The sequence below is a fragment of the Rhododendron vialii genome, chromosome 4a (genome assembly GCF_030253575.1).
Source record: "Rhododendron vialii isolate Sample 1 chromosome 4a, ASM3025357v1".
Classification (NCBI taxonomy): domain Eukaryota; kingdom Viridiplantae; phylum Streptophyta; class Magnoliopsida; order Ericales; family Ericaceae; genus Rhododendron; species Rhododendron vialii.
The window spans coordinates 29,810,625-29,831,676 of record NC_080560.1 but is presented as its reverse complement, the minus strand read 5'-3'; the positions used below and the strand labels follow the sequence as shown (position 1 = coordinate 29,831,676).

General features: G+C 38.3%; 1 protein-coding gene across 1 annotated transcript; it reads right to left on the bottom strand.

Moving 5' to 3' along the window:
• Window positions 1-11,097: 11,097 nt before the first annotated feature.
• Window positions 11,098-13,588, bottom strand: LOC131324703 (aquaporin TIP1-1). Its single transcript, XM_058356783.1, has 2 exons — window positions 12,998-13,588; window positions 11,098-11,705 (listed from the first exon to the last, which is right to left on the bottom strand). The coding sequence occupies exons 1-2, from the start codon at window positions 13,379-13,381 to the stop codon at window positions 11,331-11,333; spliced, it is 759 nt and encodes a 252-aa protein (XP_058212766.1). The 5' UTR covers window positions 13,382-13,588; the 3' UTR covers window positions 11,098-11,330.
• Between the last annotated feature and the right edge of the window lie 7,464 nt (window positions 13,589-21,052).

Sequence of the window (21,052 nt, the reverse complement as noted above, 5' to 3'; positions counted from 1 at the left end):
CCAAAAAAATTTCAAACGAATTAAAGTTTACAAATTTCAATCTTCTAACAACGAACCCACTTGAAGCAATTAAAATGTCACACATATTAAAGTCTTACTGAAGAAATTAAGTTCTTACACAAGAAATTAAAGTCCACAAATTAAAGTCTACAAATTTATACCCAACAAAAACTACCACCAACACCAAGAACTTTTCAAACGAATTAAAGTCACAATTTCTGGTGGCAGAAAAGAGATGCTTGTGATTGAAACTCACATTACTTTCCTATTGTTTCCCACAAAAAACTATATGTACACTATTTCTATTCACAATATAAAAAAGCCTACGTACATTTCCAGAAGGAAATACTCTAAAATAGAAAGGTTGTCAATATTTCCAGATGGTCCATTACCCTGCTCTTCCAAAACCAGTAAACATTACAGATTATGTGGAGGGCAAAATTGACTTTAAGAAAAATGGTTCAAAAAAGAGAAGTGGAAAAGGACCTCCCTCCCTCTTTTTGGCTTTTGCTCCGGATCTTCAAACTTATATTGGAGAAATCATTTTGCCCGAACTCATTTTCTACCCAACCAGCCAAACACCCAAAACTTAAAAAGGAGAAGTTGAAAAATAAGTGCCCAAACAGGCACAGTAATTTTTAGTTTAAGTAGTCTCTTTTTGTACTCATACTATAACAAATAGGGAAAGTCTACAATACACACCCCTTAAAAGGGTGTACCATATGCACCTATTTTATGGTTCATTCATAACGTACATTTTAGTGTGTTTCGTAACTTTTGTTCTAGAATTCATAACCTTTTAACAATACGATTCGTAATATTTTCATTATGATTCATAACATTTTGGTATATCTCGTAACCTTTATACGATTCGTAACTTTTTAGCAATACGATTCGTAACATTTTTTCTATAATTCATAACATTTTGGGAGTGCATACGATACACACCCAAATAATATGTGTGTATTGTAGTCTTTTCCAACAAAATAACAATGCCAGCTATTTTCTTCATATTTTGCCAACAAAGAGTGTAGTTTTAAAATGAATTCCATATGATTGACTAGAGAATATTGACTCATGCATTTGGACTAGAGAATATTGACTCATGCATTTGTTGTGTTATTGTCAAAATCTTAAGGAAGGTAGCCCTTTTTGAGGTTTGGAGCTTCATTATAATTCTTACATTGGCTATATATCTAAAAATACCTAAAAGTTCACATTTAAGTATTGGGCTTCTGTATATGGCCGATCGAATAACAAACTCCTTCATATTTCGGTATTAAACATGCGTAAACACGCGTCTACATTGACCTTGAAAATATAAAAATGAGAGGATCGAATACGTACTATATATGTAAAATACAGGATTGATGTAATATACTTCATTCTCAAATGACAAGAGTGAGTACCGTTGAATTCGAATTAGTTCATTTGGTATTTGATGGAGTATGTCTGTTTCTATTCAGGAAAAAAAAATGGAAAGGATGATGAAGCAGTGTCGTTGCCAAACTTAATCTGGGTATTTGGGTTATGAACTAACTGCAAGAAATGAAAGTAATGAATGATAAAACTATAAGGTGGCACAGTGGTCGGATGCATGACAAATATTATCTAGGTAAAGATTTCAATTGTATTCCATTAACTAAAATAAGTACTTATTTTTTTAATTACAGATAATGTACTATGAGAGAAAATGACCTGTCTTGTAAAACGAAAAATAAATACTTCAAAAATAAGAACCTTAACGGAACGGAGAGTAATCCATGAATACTTCTTTAGTCCATTTTATTTCCTCCATACGTCTTTTTTCCCTAAAGAAAGATTTCAAGACTAATTTTCCAAAGTTTTTTGCACCGTTTTTTTTTAATAACCGAATGTTTATACTAGCTTGCACGCACCTAATTGACTAATTTCAGGGTTTAAATTTTTTTTGAAACGGCAAAAAAATTATTATTGAAAAACTCGATAATGGGTACATCGAGAGAGAAAGGAAGAGCTGGGAGCCAAAATGAAAGCCACATGACAAGCCATGTAACCATCACTTTGCTTGAAGAAACTTCCAACAAGAAGTTAAGAAGAAGAAAAGAAAAGGCAGATTACAACCAAAAAGAAATTAGGCTGCCCAGAGATTGACATTCAGCTTATGGGCCAGCACCAAAATATTTCATATCAAGTTGATTAAGAGCATTCCAGCCAATGGAGTAGTCCGGCCACCATTACACTTCATGATTGAGCAACTATTTTTCTCTCAGCAAACAAAACTTTTATAACAACTCGAAAGGATATATCGAGGGGGCTCGAACACAATAAGTTTATAATACTTACTCGTTCAAACTAGAAAAAAAAAAAAAAAGAAAGAAAGAAAGAAAGAAACATCTTACAATACCCATCCAACAAAGAGTTGGATGGAACACACCTCAAAACAAATGCCCACATATATTACAATTTCACCATTCTAATTCCATCCAGAAAAACCTTACATTCCTCCACCGTATACATCTTTATGTCAAATTTTGCCTTTATCCACATTGCGACTCTAGTTTTAATCAACTCACCCACATCCCCAACTCTTGTTGTTGCACTGTTAAACACATAATATATAATTTCTCACCAGCCACAAAGACCACAACATAACAAAGAAAGTAGCTTCCCACAAATGTTTCTCCAAATTTCTAAACCTATTATCAACCCACCAGATGAAGTGATCTTCCAAAGATGCAGGACACACCCATCTCACGTGCCACCAATCCAGAATCAGTGACTAAACATCCCAAAAAAATTGACAATGCAAAAAAAGATGTTAGGGTGTTTCCAAGTGCAAAGAACATAAAGGGCAGAGGATAGATTGTCCCTCTGGAATCAAATTTCTGCCCAATAGCACCAATCTAGTTGCCACCTTGGACTGAATAGCCATCCACGTGAAGATTTCTATACCTTAAGGGGGCTAAGGTTCTTCCTTAGAGCTTCCATCACCGGATTTCTTGAGAGACCACAATTTTCTCACTGATTGTATAATGATTTCATCGAGAATTGATTATCAGAGGACCATTTCCAATGCAAAGAATCGCGTCTAGAAGAATCCAGAATTGCTAATTGTAACCTCTGTCGTAGTTCCTCCACTTGGAGAGTTTCCCAATCACATAAATCTCTACTAAAAATCAAATTCCATCTTTCATCTCCACTACCACCGCTCAACGCACTGACTGCCGCCTCTTTTTGAGTAGAAATTAAATACAACCGTGGATACTTTTCTCTAAGGGTTGTGTCCCCAGCCAAACATGATTCCAGAAAGAAATCTCCACACCGGAGTGAATCTGTAATCTAAAACCCTCCTGGAGGATAGTACCAATACATGAGGACACTTCCTCTAGTGCGCAGATATCTCTCCAAATAATTGTAGCCTTTCCAGAAGCTGGCATATGAGGAAACCAACAGCCCTACTCCAATTTGTATTTTCCTCTAATTACCTTCACCCAAAGAAAGTCATTATCTTTATTGAACCTCTACCACCACTTGACTAGAAGGGAAAGGTTTTGCACCATCAAATTCTTAACTCCTAAGCCACCATACTCCTTCTTACAAATCACCTCCCATTTAACCAGATGAAGTTTTCTCTTATAAATCGTGTCACCCCAAAAAACATTTCTTTGTATTTTCTCTATCACCTTTGCTACAGTCGCTGGCATTTTGAAAATGGACATGAAGTAAATAGGTTGGTTGGCAAGAGAAGAATTGATTAATCTAAGTTTGCCCCAATAGAATTGTATCTTCCACGCCACAAACTTAACCTCATTTCCATCTTCTCCACCACGGGATCCCAAGTCTTAATCCTATTGGGGTTAGCACCCAAAGGCAAACCCAAGTACTTAATTATCACCTTTGCTACAGTCGCTGGCATTTTGAAAATGGACATGAAGTAAATAGGTTGGTTGGCAAGAGAAGAATTGATTAATCTGAGTTTGCCCCAGTAGAATTGTATCTTCCACGCCACAAACTTAACCTCTTTTCCATCTTCTCCACCACGGGATCCCAAGTCTTAATCCTATTGGGGTTAGCACCCAAAGGCAAACCCAAGTACTTAATTGGCAAATGTTCAACTTTAAACCCCATAACTTGAGCTAGGGAAAACATATCTTGTTGAGGTACTTTAACTCCACATAATTAAGGAGCTTTTGGAGAAGTTGATCTTCAGCCCTGACACAAGTTGGAAACATCTAAGGATTCTTTTGATGTTAGTCAACTCTTCCCTGTCATTGTTGCAAAATAGAATCGTATCATCCGCAAACTGAAGGTGAGACACCATAACCCCATTAACCCCTATTCTTGCTCATTTAATGAAGTTTCGTTCCCTAGCTCTTTCCAGTAAAATGTTGAGGCCTTCTACCATAATGTTGAACAAAAATGGGGATAACAGATCTCCTTAATTGTTTGATACCTTTCTGGGTTTGAAATTTCTTTGAGGCAGAGCCATTAATCAGCATTGACATGGTCACCGAAGACAAACACTCCTTAACCCAGCCACACCATTTCTCTCCGAAGCCATTTTCGCAAGAAGATCTAAAAGAAAACCCCAATTAGCATAGTCGTAGGCCCTTTCGAAATCAATTTTAAGAAGTAAACCCCTTTGAGAGCTATTTTCCAGCTGTGAATAACCTCGTTTGCGATAAGAACTCCATCCAAAATTTATTTTCCTCCAATAAACGCAGCTTGAGATTCTGCGATTACTGATGGTAAGTGAGCTTTGATTCTATTGTGTAAAACTTTGGATAACATCTTATACACCCATCCTGTAACGACCCGGATTTTTGACCCAATTTTTTTTAATACAAATTTATATTTTTAAATTCCTAATTCAATAATTAATTAGATTGAATAATTAAAATATATTATTATGTGTGCAATTGATATTATTTGCATTATTGTATAAGATATGTATTTAAACTTTAGATATACAAGAAATCAGTGATTCATATTCATCTCTTATCTTTCCTATCTAAACCCTAAGTAGAACTCTATTCAAACTAACTCTCCTCTTCTCTATCTCTCATCCTATACATAAAAGCGTCCAGATACATTCTCACCCTGTACATACATGCGTCCACATACATTAGAATTGAAACCCCCCCCAAATGTGGCACTTGTCCCCTATCTTTTTATCGTTATCAGTATCACTCTCCTTCCTCATTCCACCACTTTTACACTTATCCTCTCACCTTCTTACTATCTTATTCTTTCTCATTATACATACCCACATAATCCGAAAATTGAACACCAGTAGATTATTTCACTCCCAATTCTATTGTTGAGTCTAGAATAGAGAGAGAGAGAGAGAGAGTTGTGACCGTAGGTGTGTGCATGCCGTGAGTTTCGTGGGCATACCGCTGCTGTGGGCCCTATCAGAGTGCCGCCGGACGCTGCCTCGAGATTTCAAAACCACCACAGCGATCTACGGACACCGTATAACACTTATCCGAACTTAGAATCGCGTTTGAGGTAGTTTTCCGGAAACCCAAAACCTTTATCTGCATTTTAATGGAGTTACTTAGATTTAAAGTTTATTGAAGATGATGATCTGCTGTTAAATTGTTAATTTATTTTTAGTCCTGTTTATATTAAAATTTAATCTGGTTGTGCTGGAATGATTAGTGTTATACCTTGTGAAAATTTATGATCGTTTAACAAATGTTTGATTGTGAAATTATTATTGATGTTGCATTGTTAATTTGTATTTGAGTGGACGTTTACGTGTTTAATAAATTATTGGGGTAGATAAATGTTTATGAAATATTAACAAGAATATTTTACTAGTAAAAATTTATTTAGATTGTAAACAAGAAATATTTTAGATTATATATTAGTTAATCTTTAACTTTAATAAATATTAACTAGAATAGCCTCGCATAATTTTATTGTTATAAAAATCTCATATTAATATTTAATATAGTTAGTAAATACTAAATTTAGCAATAAGTATTTTCCAATAAAAATTTGTTTGTAAAATCTATGAATAATACGATAGTTAAAGAAAAATGTATAAATAGTAGAAATGTTTTATAAAATTTCTAAATGAGAGAAACAGACTTAATTTTAAGTGTAGTAATTAATTGTTTGACTGAATATTATTTTGTTACTCGCATGATTAATTCTATGACAGGATTAATTTTATCGCATGGTTATGTGTTGTTAGTACTTTTAGTTGAAATATTGAACCGTGCGATATTTTGTTGTGGCTGTAGATTGGACAAATAGGTTCCCTGGGTGGTTACGAGTAGTGACTCATGTAGACGATGTTAAGTAAATGGAAATTGATAAAGTGTTGGAAGTGTGATTGTGTGGATTGTGATTTGAGCCATGGTGATGGCAAGGGTAACCTATGGGGCCCTGTGTTGAAATGGGTTACCTGAGGGGCCCGGTGTTGTGACGCTAACGTATGATACGTCATGGGAAGTTTCTCTTCGAGGAAGAGAATGGGTCCCATGAGACGGTTATAGTTAGTGAGACGTTAATGTATGATACGTCATGAGAAGTTTCTCTTGGAGAAAGAGAATGGGTCCCATGAGACGGTTATAGTTAGCGTGGGGTAGTGGATGTCCGACCCTAATGTACGATACGTCATGGGATGACTCGATCCTCCTGTTATGGTCTTAAGTGAGAACATACTCGGTACATAACTTAGATGCGCTCACCTAGGACCCTGGTGCAGGACAAGCAAGAGGAAGGGTGGACCCATGAGACGATTGTAGTTAGTGGATGTGGGAGGAAAGGATCTCGCGGAGAGAATCCTTAGATTACATGTAAGATGATGGATAGTAAAGAAAAAGACGATGTGTTATTATTTTGTACCTTCGGTGTATTATGAATTATTATATTGTTGATCTGCATATTGTGGTATTGGGTTTTAGGATTTCTACTTAGTGAATTATCACTCAGGATACGTTTGTATCCTGGCAAATCGTTTGCTTCGGCGTTCAATTTGCCAGAGTGTGCAGGATTCCACAGTGGAGCAGTTGATACAGGTGGGACCCCCTGGAACGGAGTCTGGGCCAACATTGCTTGGAATTTCGTATCAAAACTAGAGTCGCTCTGGAGTTGCTTTTGTTACATAGATTTTTGTATTATTTTGAGATTGTAATTTTTGTATAAGGATAAATAGGGGCCTAATATTTTGTAAAATTCAGTGTATTTTAGGGTTAATGCTTCCGAAATTCTTTGGAAAATCGGGGCGTTACACATCCTCCCATGGTAATGGGTCTATATTCTTTAAATGACAAAGGGTAATCGACCTTAGAAATCAAAGCAACAAAAGTCGAGTTGATACCTTTTGTACCGTTAGAATGAAATTCAGAGAAGAACTGCATGATCAAACCCTTCATGAAACCCCAACCTTGCTTTACAAAGGAGAAATTAAAGCCATCCAGGCTCGGAGCGTTCAGATTACTGCACTCCTTCTGAGCAACTAGTATCTCCCCCTCTTCAAAAGCCTTACCAAGTTGGACTGTAGTTTCTGGTGTTAGCCTCCCGAGAAAGACTCCCACAGCACTAGTCTAACTGCTATATATATCCTCTTTGAAATTGTTGCTGAAATGTTCAACTGCTGCTTCCTTTATATCGTTCGACAACTACAAAGTGTCAGCCAAGCAATATTACCAGCCCAACTATTCGCCGTCATACCAAAGTATCAGGGCCTAAGTTAACAACTGGCAAACCTTTTAGTGGGTCCAAGGTTTGAAATATTTGACCTCTGTGAAATTCGAACATATACCGTCATAGAATACAAACACTTATTTCTTATCCCATGCCACTAGCCAAGCCCTTTGGGATTAACTTCTCTGTACCATAGAGTACTCATTGGAATATCTTGAAACAGTGCAAAAAAGTTTAAGAAATTATTTTGAGAAGTAATTTATTTTGGAAAAAGATATAAGTACCGACTGAGGGGGGAGGGAAATCGTACCGACGGCCACCGGCGGGCCGTCTCTGGTCACCGGACGGCCGATCCAAGCCATCCAAAAATTCTATAAAAAAAAACCGATGGGCCCCGCGTGGGAATCAACGGCATCCAAGATGTGTAGGGTGTTTGATCCGAGCACTCCTTTTTTGTGTAGTTGGTACATATAGCATCACTCATTTATTTTTGGAGTTCAAAATTAATGACATGATCTTCAATAGTTAGCAAACAACATGGGACAGAGGGACAGAAAGAGCGTAAGCATTAAATTCTTTTCTTCTCTTAGAAACAATGAATACGATACACTCATTTGATTTTGTATAATGCTCTTTTTTACTATGGTCATTTTACCCAGAGAACTTATGATCAATAGACTTCCAACCATTTCAGTACTTCATATATAACCAGAAGCCTTTTTTTTTTTTCTTTTTTTTTGTTCAGACCAGAAACTGTGGATCACTTTCGTGAAATAATAGCCAGTGGAGAAGATATATATAAGATGTAAAAAAGAGAAATTAAAATGAGTAGGTATATGTTTTATCCAATATGGAAACAGTAATTATTCTTCAATTTAAACCGCAGACCAACATATATTTTTGTTGGGATCAAGTTTGAAAAACAATATTGTACTTATATTTCCATTGAATGTAATCTTCTTTTTTATTTTTGTTTTCCCTCGGGCTTATACAGTACCTCTTTCTTAGTGGTCTGTATTTGCTTTCTTCTCGATGTATCATTTGTCAAGTTTTTAATAAAATTTTGTTGTCTATAAAAAAAAAAAAACAATTAGATAACCAATGAGAATTTCTTGAAAGTGAATGACATGACATGACCAAAAATCCAGCCCTTTTTATAAAGGGGTATTCGGTGATTTGAAACTCTATCAAGAAATGAAACCAAGAAAAAATGAAAGAAGTCACGTTGTCGGATGGGTTGGTTTACCTAACAATTCCAGGACGTCTTCTTCTTGTTTTGTCATGTTCTAAATAAGACAATTTAGACACTTCTTTTCAAGAACATTGACGGTTCTCTCCTCTTGATGATAGTCTTTGTGTTCAAGAAAATAGTACAACAGGAACATGATACAAGACAAGTATGCACCCCGGCCATTATATTCTGAGTTATATTATGCGTCACAGAATTGTCACCACTCCGAAAACTTACTGTCATCATATCAAAACACTCCACACAATCCCAAAAGGGTGAAAAAGTCTCACGAAAGGGAAGAAATGTTTGCACAAGAGTAGGACAAACCAAATAACAACGATCTCCCAATGGAGGCCCAACAAAAATACAAGAACAACAATCCTCAAAACGAAGGCAAAAGGCTACAATCTGAAAAAGAGAAAAAGGAACAATCTGTCAATAACTTGTAATAAGTCACCCAATCGAGTAGCTCATTGAGTCACCCACTAAGTCACACCGAGTCACGCCGCACGAGTTGCTCCGAGTTAAGGACGAATTGCACCATCACAGACCATCCTAAGGCTAAGGCTCCGTCTCAGTTAAAACTCCAACGACCTCGACCCAAACTCAAAGATCTGGAGTTTATTGGCTAGCTTAAGGGTGTCTACAATGGTGTAACCCAAACTCAAAGATTTTTAAGTTAGCAATGTCGATCCAAATATTGCTCATAATGGTATATATAACCAATTTGTATAACCGTGGTATAAGTACTTATCTTTTGAATTAATTAAAGGAGATATATTGTGAGAGAATAATCTGTCCTGTAAAGTGAAAAGTAAGTACTTAATTAAATAATAAGAACTTTTGCAGAACGGAAACTTAATACTTTTCTTTATGAAGTATTACCTTAGACTCAGTTTGGATGCCCATAATCTTTTGTAGGAATATGAATTCGATTACCATAAATCAAATTTCTAGTAATTCGATACCCAGAGTAATTCTATTCCGACATTTGGATTAATTAAGTAATCTTCTGTAGGAATCATTTATTTTGAAAATATCCTAAAGTCAAACGTTTTCTTTTTATATTGATCGAGCCAGGAATTCAAGATTCCCATTGGGGGTAGGAGGGATCAGATTCTTCTCATGTATTCAGCAATGTAATTCCTCTTGGATTGGAACATCAGTAATCTCATTCTAATTCTCATTCTTCACAAACATAGAAATGTAAGAGTTTCGGAATCACATTCCCATTCCCCCAAAGATATCTGTCATCCAAACACTGCAAGCACCACACAAAACTCATTTGAACAAGATCTCACCGGACTCACATCGGGTTGAAGTGAATGTCGAAGAGTATTTTTAGTGCAACCAAGCAACTATAGAAACTTGAACCCAAATATTGGCCGCGCGAGAATCTTCATATGCTTACCTATTAAACCAAGCGTGTTTTAGCTTCTTCCATACTCCTACTTTGTGGCCACATGAAAACTTTGTTTTGCGTAATTACAATTAATTAATAGAAGATCAATGAAATGGCCACATCAAACGTTTTACCTCCATATTCATGTGATTGATGCTTGACACATTAAGAAGTAAATATTGGTACAAAAGAATACTTATTAGCGCTGAGACAAAAAAAAAAAAAAAAGAATACTTATTAGCGTACAATATTAATTACCAAAAAAACTATGAGCAGAGACAATTTGCAGAGAACCACGCAGAGACAAATGTGTTTGGCCCCATTTCGGGTCTCAAAAAAATCTAGAAAAATATTCATAAATTTTTGAATATTATTTTATGGGGCCCTGTAAAAAATCAGCTCCAGTGGATATCGGTAAGTATTACTTTTTGATTCGTAAGGGCGAACTGAGCAGTTTCGCCCCCACGGATCAAAAAATAATAGTTACCGATATCCACTGGAGCTGATTTTTTACAGGGCCCCATAAAATAATATTCAAAAATTTATGGATATTTTTCTAGATTTTTTTGGGATCCGAAATAGGGCCAAACGCGTTTGTCTCTTCGTGGTTCTCTGCGAATTGTCTCTGCTGTTAGCAGAGCTCATTACGGCTGGTAGTATTATTTTTTTGAACTGCAAATTTAAAGAGAATTTCTATTAATCTGTGAATAAGAGTTTTTTTATAAAAAAAAAAAAAAACTAAAGGGAACGCGTGGAAAACGGCTGATGGTATTATTATTTACACAAGAGTAGAAAAGAAATGAGATGAAAGAAGGACAAGAAAGTTGAAAGTGATAATGAAATTGAAACGAGACCCAAAAAAGTGGAATCATGCACACAACCGACCAAACAACACAACCGAACAGTACTGGACCACATCCCAGAAAGCACACAAACAACAATTATTCCAATGACTCCCACAAAAGGCAGAAAAGACCAACGCTCACAAATTATTGACAAGAAGAAAATAAACCCTTGAGAAAACAAGTAGTAAAATAGTACTCATCAGTGGCCTTAGTAGTCAGTTGTGGGCAGCTGTTCGTGGGTGTGGCGGGTCATGAAAAACAACTCATAGATTAGCCCAGCAAGCCCGCCGCCGACAAGAGGCCCAGCCCAATAGACCCAGTGGTTGCCCCACGTCCAGCTCACCAAGGCCGGCCCGAACGATACGGCCGGGTTCATTGAAGCACCGTCAAAGGCTCCACCCACCAGAATATTAGCGCCCACGATGAACCCGATCGCGATTGGTGCTATAATTCCCAAATCCCCCTTCTTCGGATCCAATGCGGTGGCGTAGACGGTGTAGACTAGGCCGAAGGTCATCACGATCTCGAGTACAAAGGCGTTCCATACACCCACTCCCGAGGACAACGAAAATGCCGATGTAGTCTACAACAATTAAGAAAAACAAGAAATTAGGGTGGTTAAGGATCCAAATCTCCTTTAAATAAGAGACAGTTGGGCCAAAATTATTGCCACTATATTTCTTATTGATCCTTTTCGAATGTTTGTTAGATTCACGTCAATGATTCCAAAATATTCATTTGTCTTGATCAGTTTAATTTAAAAATGTAAAATATCATTACGAAAAGTAAAAAAAAAAATACTAAAAAGATGTTCAAAAGAAATTATGGTAATAATTATTGGAGATAGGAACAACGAGTTTGTTCAACTTATCAGAACTTCTTTGAAATTTTTGGTCCGTATTCTATATTTCAACTTCTATTGCTGAAAGAATAATTGATTCCAAAAGTCATGACCAAAATCTATACTATATATATATATAGAAGTTCTTCACTAAAACACCAAAATCTTAACTGTCTCTAAATAATAAATTTAGTCCAAATCACTCAAGGTGCATTTTTATTTCTTCCTCTTCCAGTTAGAAGTTGTACCTAAAGTAGCAAAAATGTAAGAAAGACGATCGGAAAATTTAAGGTCGGCCCAATTTTAATTTTTGAATCCTTTTAATCGTCGTAATTTGTTTCAATAATTAATTAATATACTCTTTTCTTTTTGCCGATAAAAAAAGGTGGGCCCAATTTCGATTGCTATTAGTCGTCAGACAATAGCTTTGATTTGGTTCATTTATGGTCACTTACGAAAAAAAAGTTAAAGTTGAGTTCTTTATTTTTAATTTTTTTGATCTGAGACTTTTAGGTTAGTAATGAAAGTACAATATAAACTCTACATAGAAAACACAAGTTTGCGTACCAACATACATCGTGTATTTTTAAATATGTTTTGAATCATAACAAAATAAAATTTCTGTAGCAATAAAAGATCTAGAAATAACGAAATAAAATTTCGATGTATGATCCTATTGTCTTGCAAAATACCACACAGGCATATTAAAATCTATTATTTGACAGATTTCTAAGGTTTCACTAAGGTTTTTTATCTTTTAAGTACTTATTTTCTATTTTACGAGATAGATCATTCTCTCATAAAACATCACATTTAATTTTAAAAAATAAAGATTTATTTTATAGTCAGTGGAACAAATCCGTGAAATCAATGCCTACATGTAGTAAACAACTCAAGATTTTACACGTAATAATATATAATGATAATAATGCTTCTTGTTTTGAATCTTTTTAAACCTAAGGTACGATTCACATTCGTCATAGCAACACAGAGCAACTGATTTTAACAAGCATTAGAGACAGTGCCAAGCTCACCATGCCATTCGTCACGAACTTGAGCAACAAACAAGCCACCGTGGACCCCAACAACTGAGCAATCCAGTAGAGAATCCCACGCAAGAGAGTAATATGCCCGCCAACAAAAGCCCCGAACGTCACAGCAGGATTAACGTGTCCACCGGAGATGTTAGCCCCGACGGAAACCGCCACGAACAGGGCGAATGCGTGGGCGATCGCGGCCGCGACAAGGCCGGCGGGGGTGGCGGAGCCGTCGCTGGTCAGCTTGTTGAAGGCCATGCCGGAGCCTTCTCCGGCGAAGACGAAGATTAGGGTGGAGATGAACTCCGCCAGAGCCGCCTTGAGGGCGTCCGGGTGGGTTGCTTCGTCACGCGTGCCTACGGCTATGCGGTTGATCGGCATTGTTGTTTGATGGAGATTTGATGGTGGAGTTTGGAAGGAGATATAGGAGATCAAGAAGAAAGAGGAAAGGTTAGGTTACTGCTACTACACTGAGTGGTGATTGTTTTTCTGGTATCTCACTCAGTTCAGCCTACTTATAATCAGTTCAGATGCCAACATGCCATTTTAACCTGCTATAACCTGTTCAACCGGTTACAAAATCAAACAAACGTGCTACGTCCACCGTACCGAACCACCATATAAGGCCATCCCACGTCATGTGGGGTCTATTCTGGATCTCATAAAATACTGAAAGTTTCGTCCCTACGTATTTAAGAAAACATACCTACTTATATTCATTAGAGCTGATTTTTTTATAGTACCCCATAAAAAAATATTTTAAAATTTATGATTTTTTTTTTTTTTTATTTTTGTGAGGCTCAGATTAGGCTCCACATGGCATCTTCGTCAAGTTAAGTTTTAGGTGATAAGTGGTGGTGCTCTCTCACATAATGTGTTTCCACGTGTACGAGTGCAAGCGCAAAAGCGTTTTCTAAAAAACATACCAAGTCATTAAAAATTTGAGACTGACGATTATGAAAATGAGTAAGGGTTGGTTTGGCTAAAATAAGTTAGTAGGGGTTTTTTTTTTCTATATTGAATTTTTTTTGCAGTTGTTAGTTCACGTCTCTATATTTGTGAATATTTTTTTGTCTCAACGAGAGATATTCAAAAAGTACAAAATTTTGATCGTAACTCAATATTGTTTAAATAAAGACAAAAATAAACTAAAAAATCTGTCTTTTTGGCTTATCACATAACTTGATCAAATCTAGAGACCTAAAAACTTTAAACATTGGGGACCCTTCTACTTTCATACCAAAAAATCTGTCTCATATTTTTTGGTTTGTCTTTTAATCTTTTTGACTAAAACTCGAGGTGCGTTCCTTAGCCTTTCAAAAATTTATGAATTTTAGGGACTCTTCTACTTTAATAGCTCTAATAATAGTACAACAGAAATGGTCTCATCTATAAACTTTATTTTAAAAAAATCAAGACCGGCCCTAAACTTGACGATAGGCTAAACATAGCCCATGTAACTAGCCAGGTGACGAAGTTATTACATCAGATGGCGATTAAATGTGAAGAACAAATGTGTTAGGCGGTATTGGTTTCATAAGTATATTCAGATTTTTTGTCTTTTTTTAATTATTATAAAGATAAGCTTGTACTACTACTTACTTTTAAGCCTACCAATTATCCATACAGCGAAGCCACTGATCTTTTTCTTTGACCGGAGCGAAGCCACTGATTGATAAAAAGAATTTTTGAATGACACGTGTCGGAATGGATAAGGACACCTCATAGGCTCACATGTATCGTTCAGACAGGCCGGAGTCTTCATTATTGGGTCTTCTGATTTTCTCTTCTGGAAAGATCGAACAGCTTTTTGTTTTGTGTTTATCTAAATTATTAGCCCCAAAACAAAACAACTTTGCTACGGACATCGACCATCGAATGCACCAGTGCACCGATCGTTAAGGGGGGCCTGTTTCAGATCACGCACGAAGAATTCGAGTAGTTCCATAATTTTTTTTTAAAAATTAAGGAGTCGGTCTAATGAAAATCAGCTCAATTCGATACGTGTAGGTTCTCAATCCAAGCATCTATTTTTTCATTTAGATTACATGGATCGAGAGCCTACACATATGGGTCGAGTTGATTTTTTATGAGTCTACTCGATTTTGTTTTTTAAAAACTATTGAACGAATCGGATTATCCGTGCGGGACCCAAAATTGGCCCCGCATGACAGTCGGTACACCATTAGTTCACTTGGTTGGTGCATTTAGGATTTATTGCTGTGCTTGTTACTGATTGAGTTAAGGGACTCGGGGATCCAGCAGCTCTTGCTGCACTGCTGGAACTACAGGCACCAAAACGACGTCGTTTTGGTGCCAAATGAGGATGTCCCTAAAGCCATACTAAAGCCATCAAAACTACGTCGTTTTGAGCCAATGAAACAAACCACCCTCAGTGCTGAGAAAAAAAAATTAAGCATTCAAAATTTCATTCCGTTTGAATCGGTGAGAAGATTTTATTTTTCTGATCATTTTATTCTACAGAGTCATAATTAAATTTTGACTATATGGCTCTCGTTAATTATCCTTAAGAAAATCATAGAACCAAATATCTCTTAGGTTAACTAACGAGAGTCCTAGAGCCAAAATTTAACTATGACTCTGTAGAATAAAATAATCAAAAAAATAAAATCTTCCCACCGATTTAAACGGATTAAAATTTGAAATACTTAATTTTTTAACTATATTTTTTAATATATAAACTGTTCAAAGAGGTATACGTTGAAAAATTAATATATAAAAAAGTAAGTGCTCTAATTTTCAATCCGTTTAAACCGGTACGAAGATCGTATTTTTCTAATCATTTTATCCTAAAGGATCATAATTAATTTTTGACTCTAGAGCTCTCGTTAGTTAGCCCTAAGAGATATTTAGCCCCGCATGACGGTCGGTGCACCATTAGTGCACTTGGTTGGTGCATTTGGGATTTATTGCTGTGCTTGTTACTGATTGAATTAAGGATAAGACGCGAACTATTGAGTTAAGGATAATAAGGACCTTCGGACTCGGGAATCCAGCAACTCTTGCTGCACTGCTGGAACTACAGGCACCAAAACGACAAAACGACGTCGTTTTGGTGCCAAATGATGATGCCACTAAAGCCATCAAAACTATGTGGTTTTGAGCCAAGGAAACAAACCACCCTCAGTGCTGAGAAAAAAAATTAAGTATTTCAAATTTCAATCCGTTTGAATCGGTGGAAAGATTTTATTTTTCTAATCATTTTATTCTAAAGAGTCATAATTAAATTTTGACTATATGACTCTCGTTAATTAGCAAAACAGGCAACGACAGAAGTTCGAATTAATAGTAGCAGTTTTTTTTTTACTTGCATTCTTTTTCTTTCAGAGCTTTTTCCTTGAAGTTTTGAAGTTTTATTCAAGTTCTTGCATTCCGATAACTTATTTTAATTTCCGTTCTTTATAAAAGTTGTTCGTTGGAATTCGATTAGTTTATATCTCGAGTTTATTTTTCATCTCAAGTAATAGAAGCATGTTTCAATCTAGGGTTTCCTTTGTTTATTGCTTAAATATGAGTGAGTAGTTTTTCTGAGGTATTGGTTGCTGGGTAAAGGCGCGCCGCGACCTAATTAGGATTCGTCTCACAATTTTTCTGTACATTAATTTATTCCAATAATTTTAGTTGGTTCAAACTACGTCCGTTGGACGAATCCGAGGCATTGCCGGGACTCATGTGAGTGAGAACGAGGGACCAAAATCTGTTCGCCGCTGTGTACAGGACCAACAACCTTAGGATTCGCATCCTTCGGAGTTTCCAATTCTCTCTAAATTTAACCATTTTTAGAACCTTGAAAAGCTGGTGAATTCTGATTGGGTAGCGAGTGCTGGATTTCTTATGATCGTGCCTCTCTTTTTTATCATTTGAGGAAGTTATCTGTTAGTATTAGTTAATTAATCAACTAAAAGACAATGGGTGGCTACTTAAGAGCTAATTTTAATACTACAACCCGAGGTTCCACAGTACACACGTCACCGTTCTTAGTGGATTCGACTTCGATCTTACCGAGTATTGTACTACATCGGTCTCAGCCCTACGCTTGGGGCAACCCATTATTTTAGGTCTAGGAATCGGTCAAGCATTTTTAGCGTCGTTGTTGGGGACAGTAACGTGAGTTAAGAATTTGGGTAATTATTTTTATTTTATTTTTCCTTTTAGTTCCTCTAGTTGTTTCGCGTCAACATTGGTTGAGGTAAGCAATCCTCCATCGTAGGAAAGCAATTACCTCTAAAGCCTAAATACTATCGAGACAATACCAAGCGTCTCGTAGCCATTGAGAGAGTTCCGAGAGTAACTGTGGAGGAAAAGTCTTTTAGCGGCGAATCGTTTGATATCAGTGGCTTGTTCGTTGATTTAATAATCAAGCCACAGATGTCGATGCGTGATCACATGCATCCTGAGAGGACCATTCCTCTCGGTCCAATAGTTCTGCAGATCGAGACGGTGGAAGCACGTAATGCTTTCACCATAAAGCCTGATATGCATAATGCCCTTCCCCTGTTTTATGGGAAGGAGAATGAGGATCCGTATGAGCACGTCCATTATTTCAAAGGGTTGGTGCGCACTCTTGCCAACACTCCTTAGTGAGAGAATACTTGCCTTAAGCTTTTCCCAGCCTCACTCAAGGACTATGCGGATAAGTGGCTGCGAATGCAGAAGCCACAATCTCTCACGACGTGGGCTGCTATCCAAGATCTATTTTACAAGAAGTATTTTCCGGAGAGTAAATCGAAGTACTTGACTCGCCAAGTTCAGTCATATAAGCAGAAAGAGGGCGAGTTAATTTTATGGTGCTGGGAGCGGTTCAAGGTCTTGCTGTTGTCCTTGCCGCATCATGGTTTCGTGAAACACAAGTTGGTGTCATTTTTCTATTTGGGCTTGAATGTTACTACAGTCCAACAAATTGAGTACCTCTGTAAGGAGGAGGATTTTCTCGACAGTCCCCGGAAGATGCGTGAGACTTTCCTAACGAATTGGCCAAGAAACACTGAAGTTGGGAACCTTCCAACCTCGGTGATAGGGCCATGGCTGCACAGGGACCCAATGGGTCTAGCATTTTCTCTTCAAGGGTGCGAGAGCACAATGTCTAGTCTCAACTCGACAAAATAGCTAAATAGTTAGAGGACTTGATGAGAGTCGAGGAGATGTGTGAACTGTGTGAGTGTCCGGGGCATCTAGTTACCACTTGCCCCGCTTTTCCTATTGTTAAAGACGCATACCATAATAACTAGGCTGAGGTGAACGCGCTTAACCAGCGTTGGGATCCGTATTCAAATACCTACAATCCAGGGTGGGCCCAAAACCCACTTCTAAGTTGGAGGGATCAAAAAGCCCAGGTGCAACCCCAAGCACCACCTTAGCAGCAAGTCCAGCAGTTCCGGCCTCCTCAAGGCCAAATGACCCAGTTCCGTTACCCACCTCAACAGTAGCAGGGGTTTGGTCCTTCATCTTTTGGACCACCCCCTGGCATTAACCATCCCCCACGGGATAAGCAGACTGATGAGATGATGAAGGCTCTCATGTAGTCTCAAATTAGCTTCACTGAGCAGACTAAGCAGGCAATTGGTGACATTAGGACCCAATTGACCTAGTTGAAGGCGGCAGTTGGACAAGTCCAACAAGAGAAGGGAAAGTTTTCTTCTCAACCTCTAGTTAATGCCGCCGGTACTCATTATGTGGACAATTCTTCTAGCCCGAGTAGTTTGAATCCCAGTCTGGAAGACGCAAGGCAATCACCACTCTCAGAAGTGGGAAGGTGATCAACAAAGACTTACCTCCAAAGCAAAAATCGGTTCCACTCCCGGTGCCGGTAGTTAGTCCAGCAGTCGTTCCAGACTTGGGAAGTGTCCCTGAGGAAGAGAAAGAGGCGGAGTCTCCTGAAGTGGTGGTGCCTGCTCATGCAGCCCCCACGACTCCAACGCCACTCGTTACTCCATATCCAAATCACTTGGTGGCGAAACCTAAGGTCAATGTGAACTTTCAAATGCTTGAATTATTCAAGAAAGTTTAGTTTCCTATCTCTTTGATGGAAGCCATTGACACAATTCCTCAGTTTGCAAAGGTTTTGAAGGATCTGTGCATGTTAAAGCGGAGAACTAAGAGTCAGGACAAAGTGCTTCTGAAGGAGCAAGTGAGCTCCATTCTCCAGGCTGAGATCCCCACCAAGTGCAAGGACCCTGGTTGTCCCACCATCCCTATAACGATTGCAGGCCAAAAGTTCGATAAGGCTTTGCTGGATTTAGGAGCAAGTGTCAACTTGCTCCCCTATTTGGTATATTTGAAGCTGGGCTTAGGCGATTTGAGAGCCACACCAGTCACGCTACAGTTGGCTGACCGGAGTGACCGGAGTGTGAGAATTCCCAAGGGGGTGGTGGAGGATGTTTTAATTCAAGTGGGCGAGTTCCTATTTCTAGTCGATTTCATCGTTCTGGATACTTGCCTAATATCGGAGGTCTTTAAGAAGACTCCTATCATCCTTGGCCGTCCATTTCTAGCCACCTCTAGTGTTGTTATGGATTGCAAAACTGGACAAGTCCAATTGTCGTTTGGGGACTTGAAAATGGAAGTGAACGTTTTCAACGTGGATAGTCGAGTTGAGGATGATAAGGAGATATATGAGGTGAGTTTGATCGACACGTTGGTGCAAGAGCATGTCGATAGTGTGTTGTACAAGGATCCTCTGGAGATAGCCTTAACTGCCGAAGAGGCGTCATTCTTAGATTCTCTAGAGGTAGAGAATTTGATGGAGATGCTTGCAGTGGAGGATGTGTATGGCGCCACTTGGAACCCAGTTCTTGAGCCGCTAGGCGCCCCACTTCCTAAAACTCTCTCATCGTCGGTCCAGCCGCCTAAACCAGAGTTAAAGCATCTACCTAACACGCTTAAGTATGCCTTTCTTAAAGGAGATGATACTTTTTCAGTTGTGATCTCCTCATCCCTTGAGGCAGATCAAGAGGCCTTGCTTGCCTTGTTAAGGGAGCAAGTGGGCGCGATAGGCTGGACGATAGCAGATTTGCAAGGTATTAGTCCAATGGTGTGTACACACCGCATTTTTCTAGATGAGGATGTGAATCCTTCTAGGCAACTTCAGCGTCGTCTGAACCCCAATATGAAGGAGTTGGTTCGGGCTGAGGTGCTAAAACTCTTAAATGTAGGTATTATTTACCCAATAGCCCATAATGAGTAGGTGAGCCCGGTGTAGGTAGTGCCTAAGAAGGCTGGAGTGACTGTCGTGAGGAACAGCGAGGGCGAGCTAGTGCCTACCCGTATTCAAACCGGGTGGCAAGTTTGCATAGATTACCAGAAGCTCAATGCGAGCACCCGAAAAGACCACTTTCCTCTTCCATTCATTGATCAAATTCTGGAGAGGGTGGCTGGCTAGGCATTTTATTGCTTCCTGGATGGGTACTCTAGCTACAATCAAATAGAGGTAGCCATGGAGGATTAAGAGAAGACCATATTAACATGTCCTTATGGCACGTTTGCCTACCATCGCATGCCTTTTGGCTTGTGCAACGCTCCCGGAACCTTTTCAAGGTGCATGATAGGAATATTTAGCGAAATGGTAGAGAAGAGCGTGGAGGTGTTTATGGATGACTTTTCAATTTTCGGGGATTCGTTTAACGAATGCCTCGAGAACTTAAGAAAAGTCTTGCAACGGTGCGAGGAGAAGCAACTTGTGCTTAATGGAAGAAGTGCCACTTCATGGTGACCCAAGGGATTGTGTTAGGACACATTGTCTCATCTAAGGGTATTGAGGTGGACAAGGCGAAGATTGATTTGATCGCAAATCTTCCCACTCCAAATTCTGTTAAAGACATTCGATCTTTCCTCGGTTACACCGGTTTCTACCGGTGTTTTATTAAGGGATTCAGTGCTATCTCCTGACCGTTGTGCCATGTGCTGTCGAAGGAAACGCCCTTTGTGTGGTCTGAGGCATATGAGGAGGCATTCCAAATGATGTTGAAGCGAAGTCTCACAACTCCGCTGATCGTACAGCCTCCGGATTGGAGTTTGCCCTTTGATTTTATGTGC

Bases quoted from the DNA above. Each gene is read 5' to 3' on its own strand.
- LOC131324703 (XM_058356783.1), bottom strand. From the start codon at position 13,381: ATGCCGATCAACCGCATAGCCGTAGGCACGCGTGACGAAGCAACCCAC. The intron at 11,706-12,997 runs GTGAGCTTGGCA...TAATTGTTGTAG, and splicing joins AGTTCGTGACGAATGGCATG to ACTACATCGGCATTTTCGTT.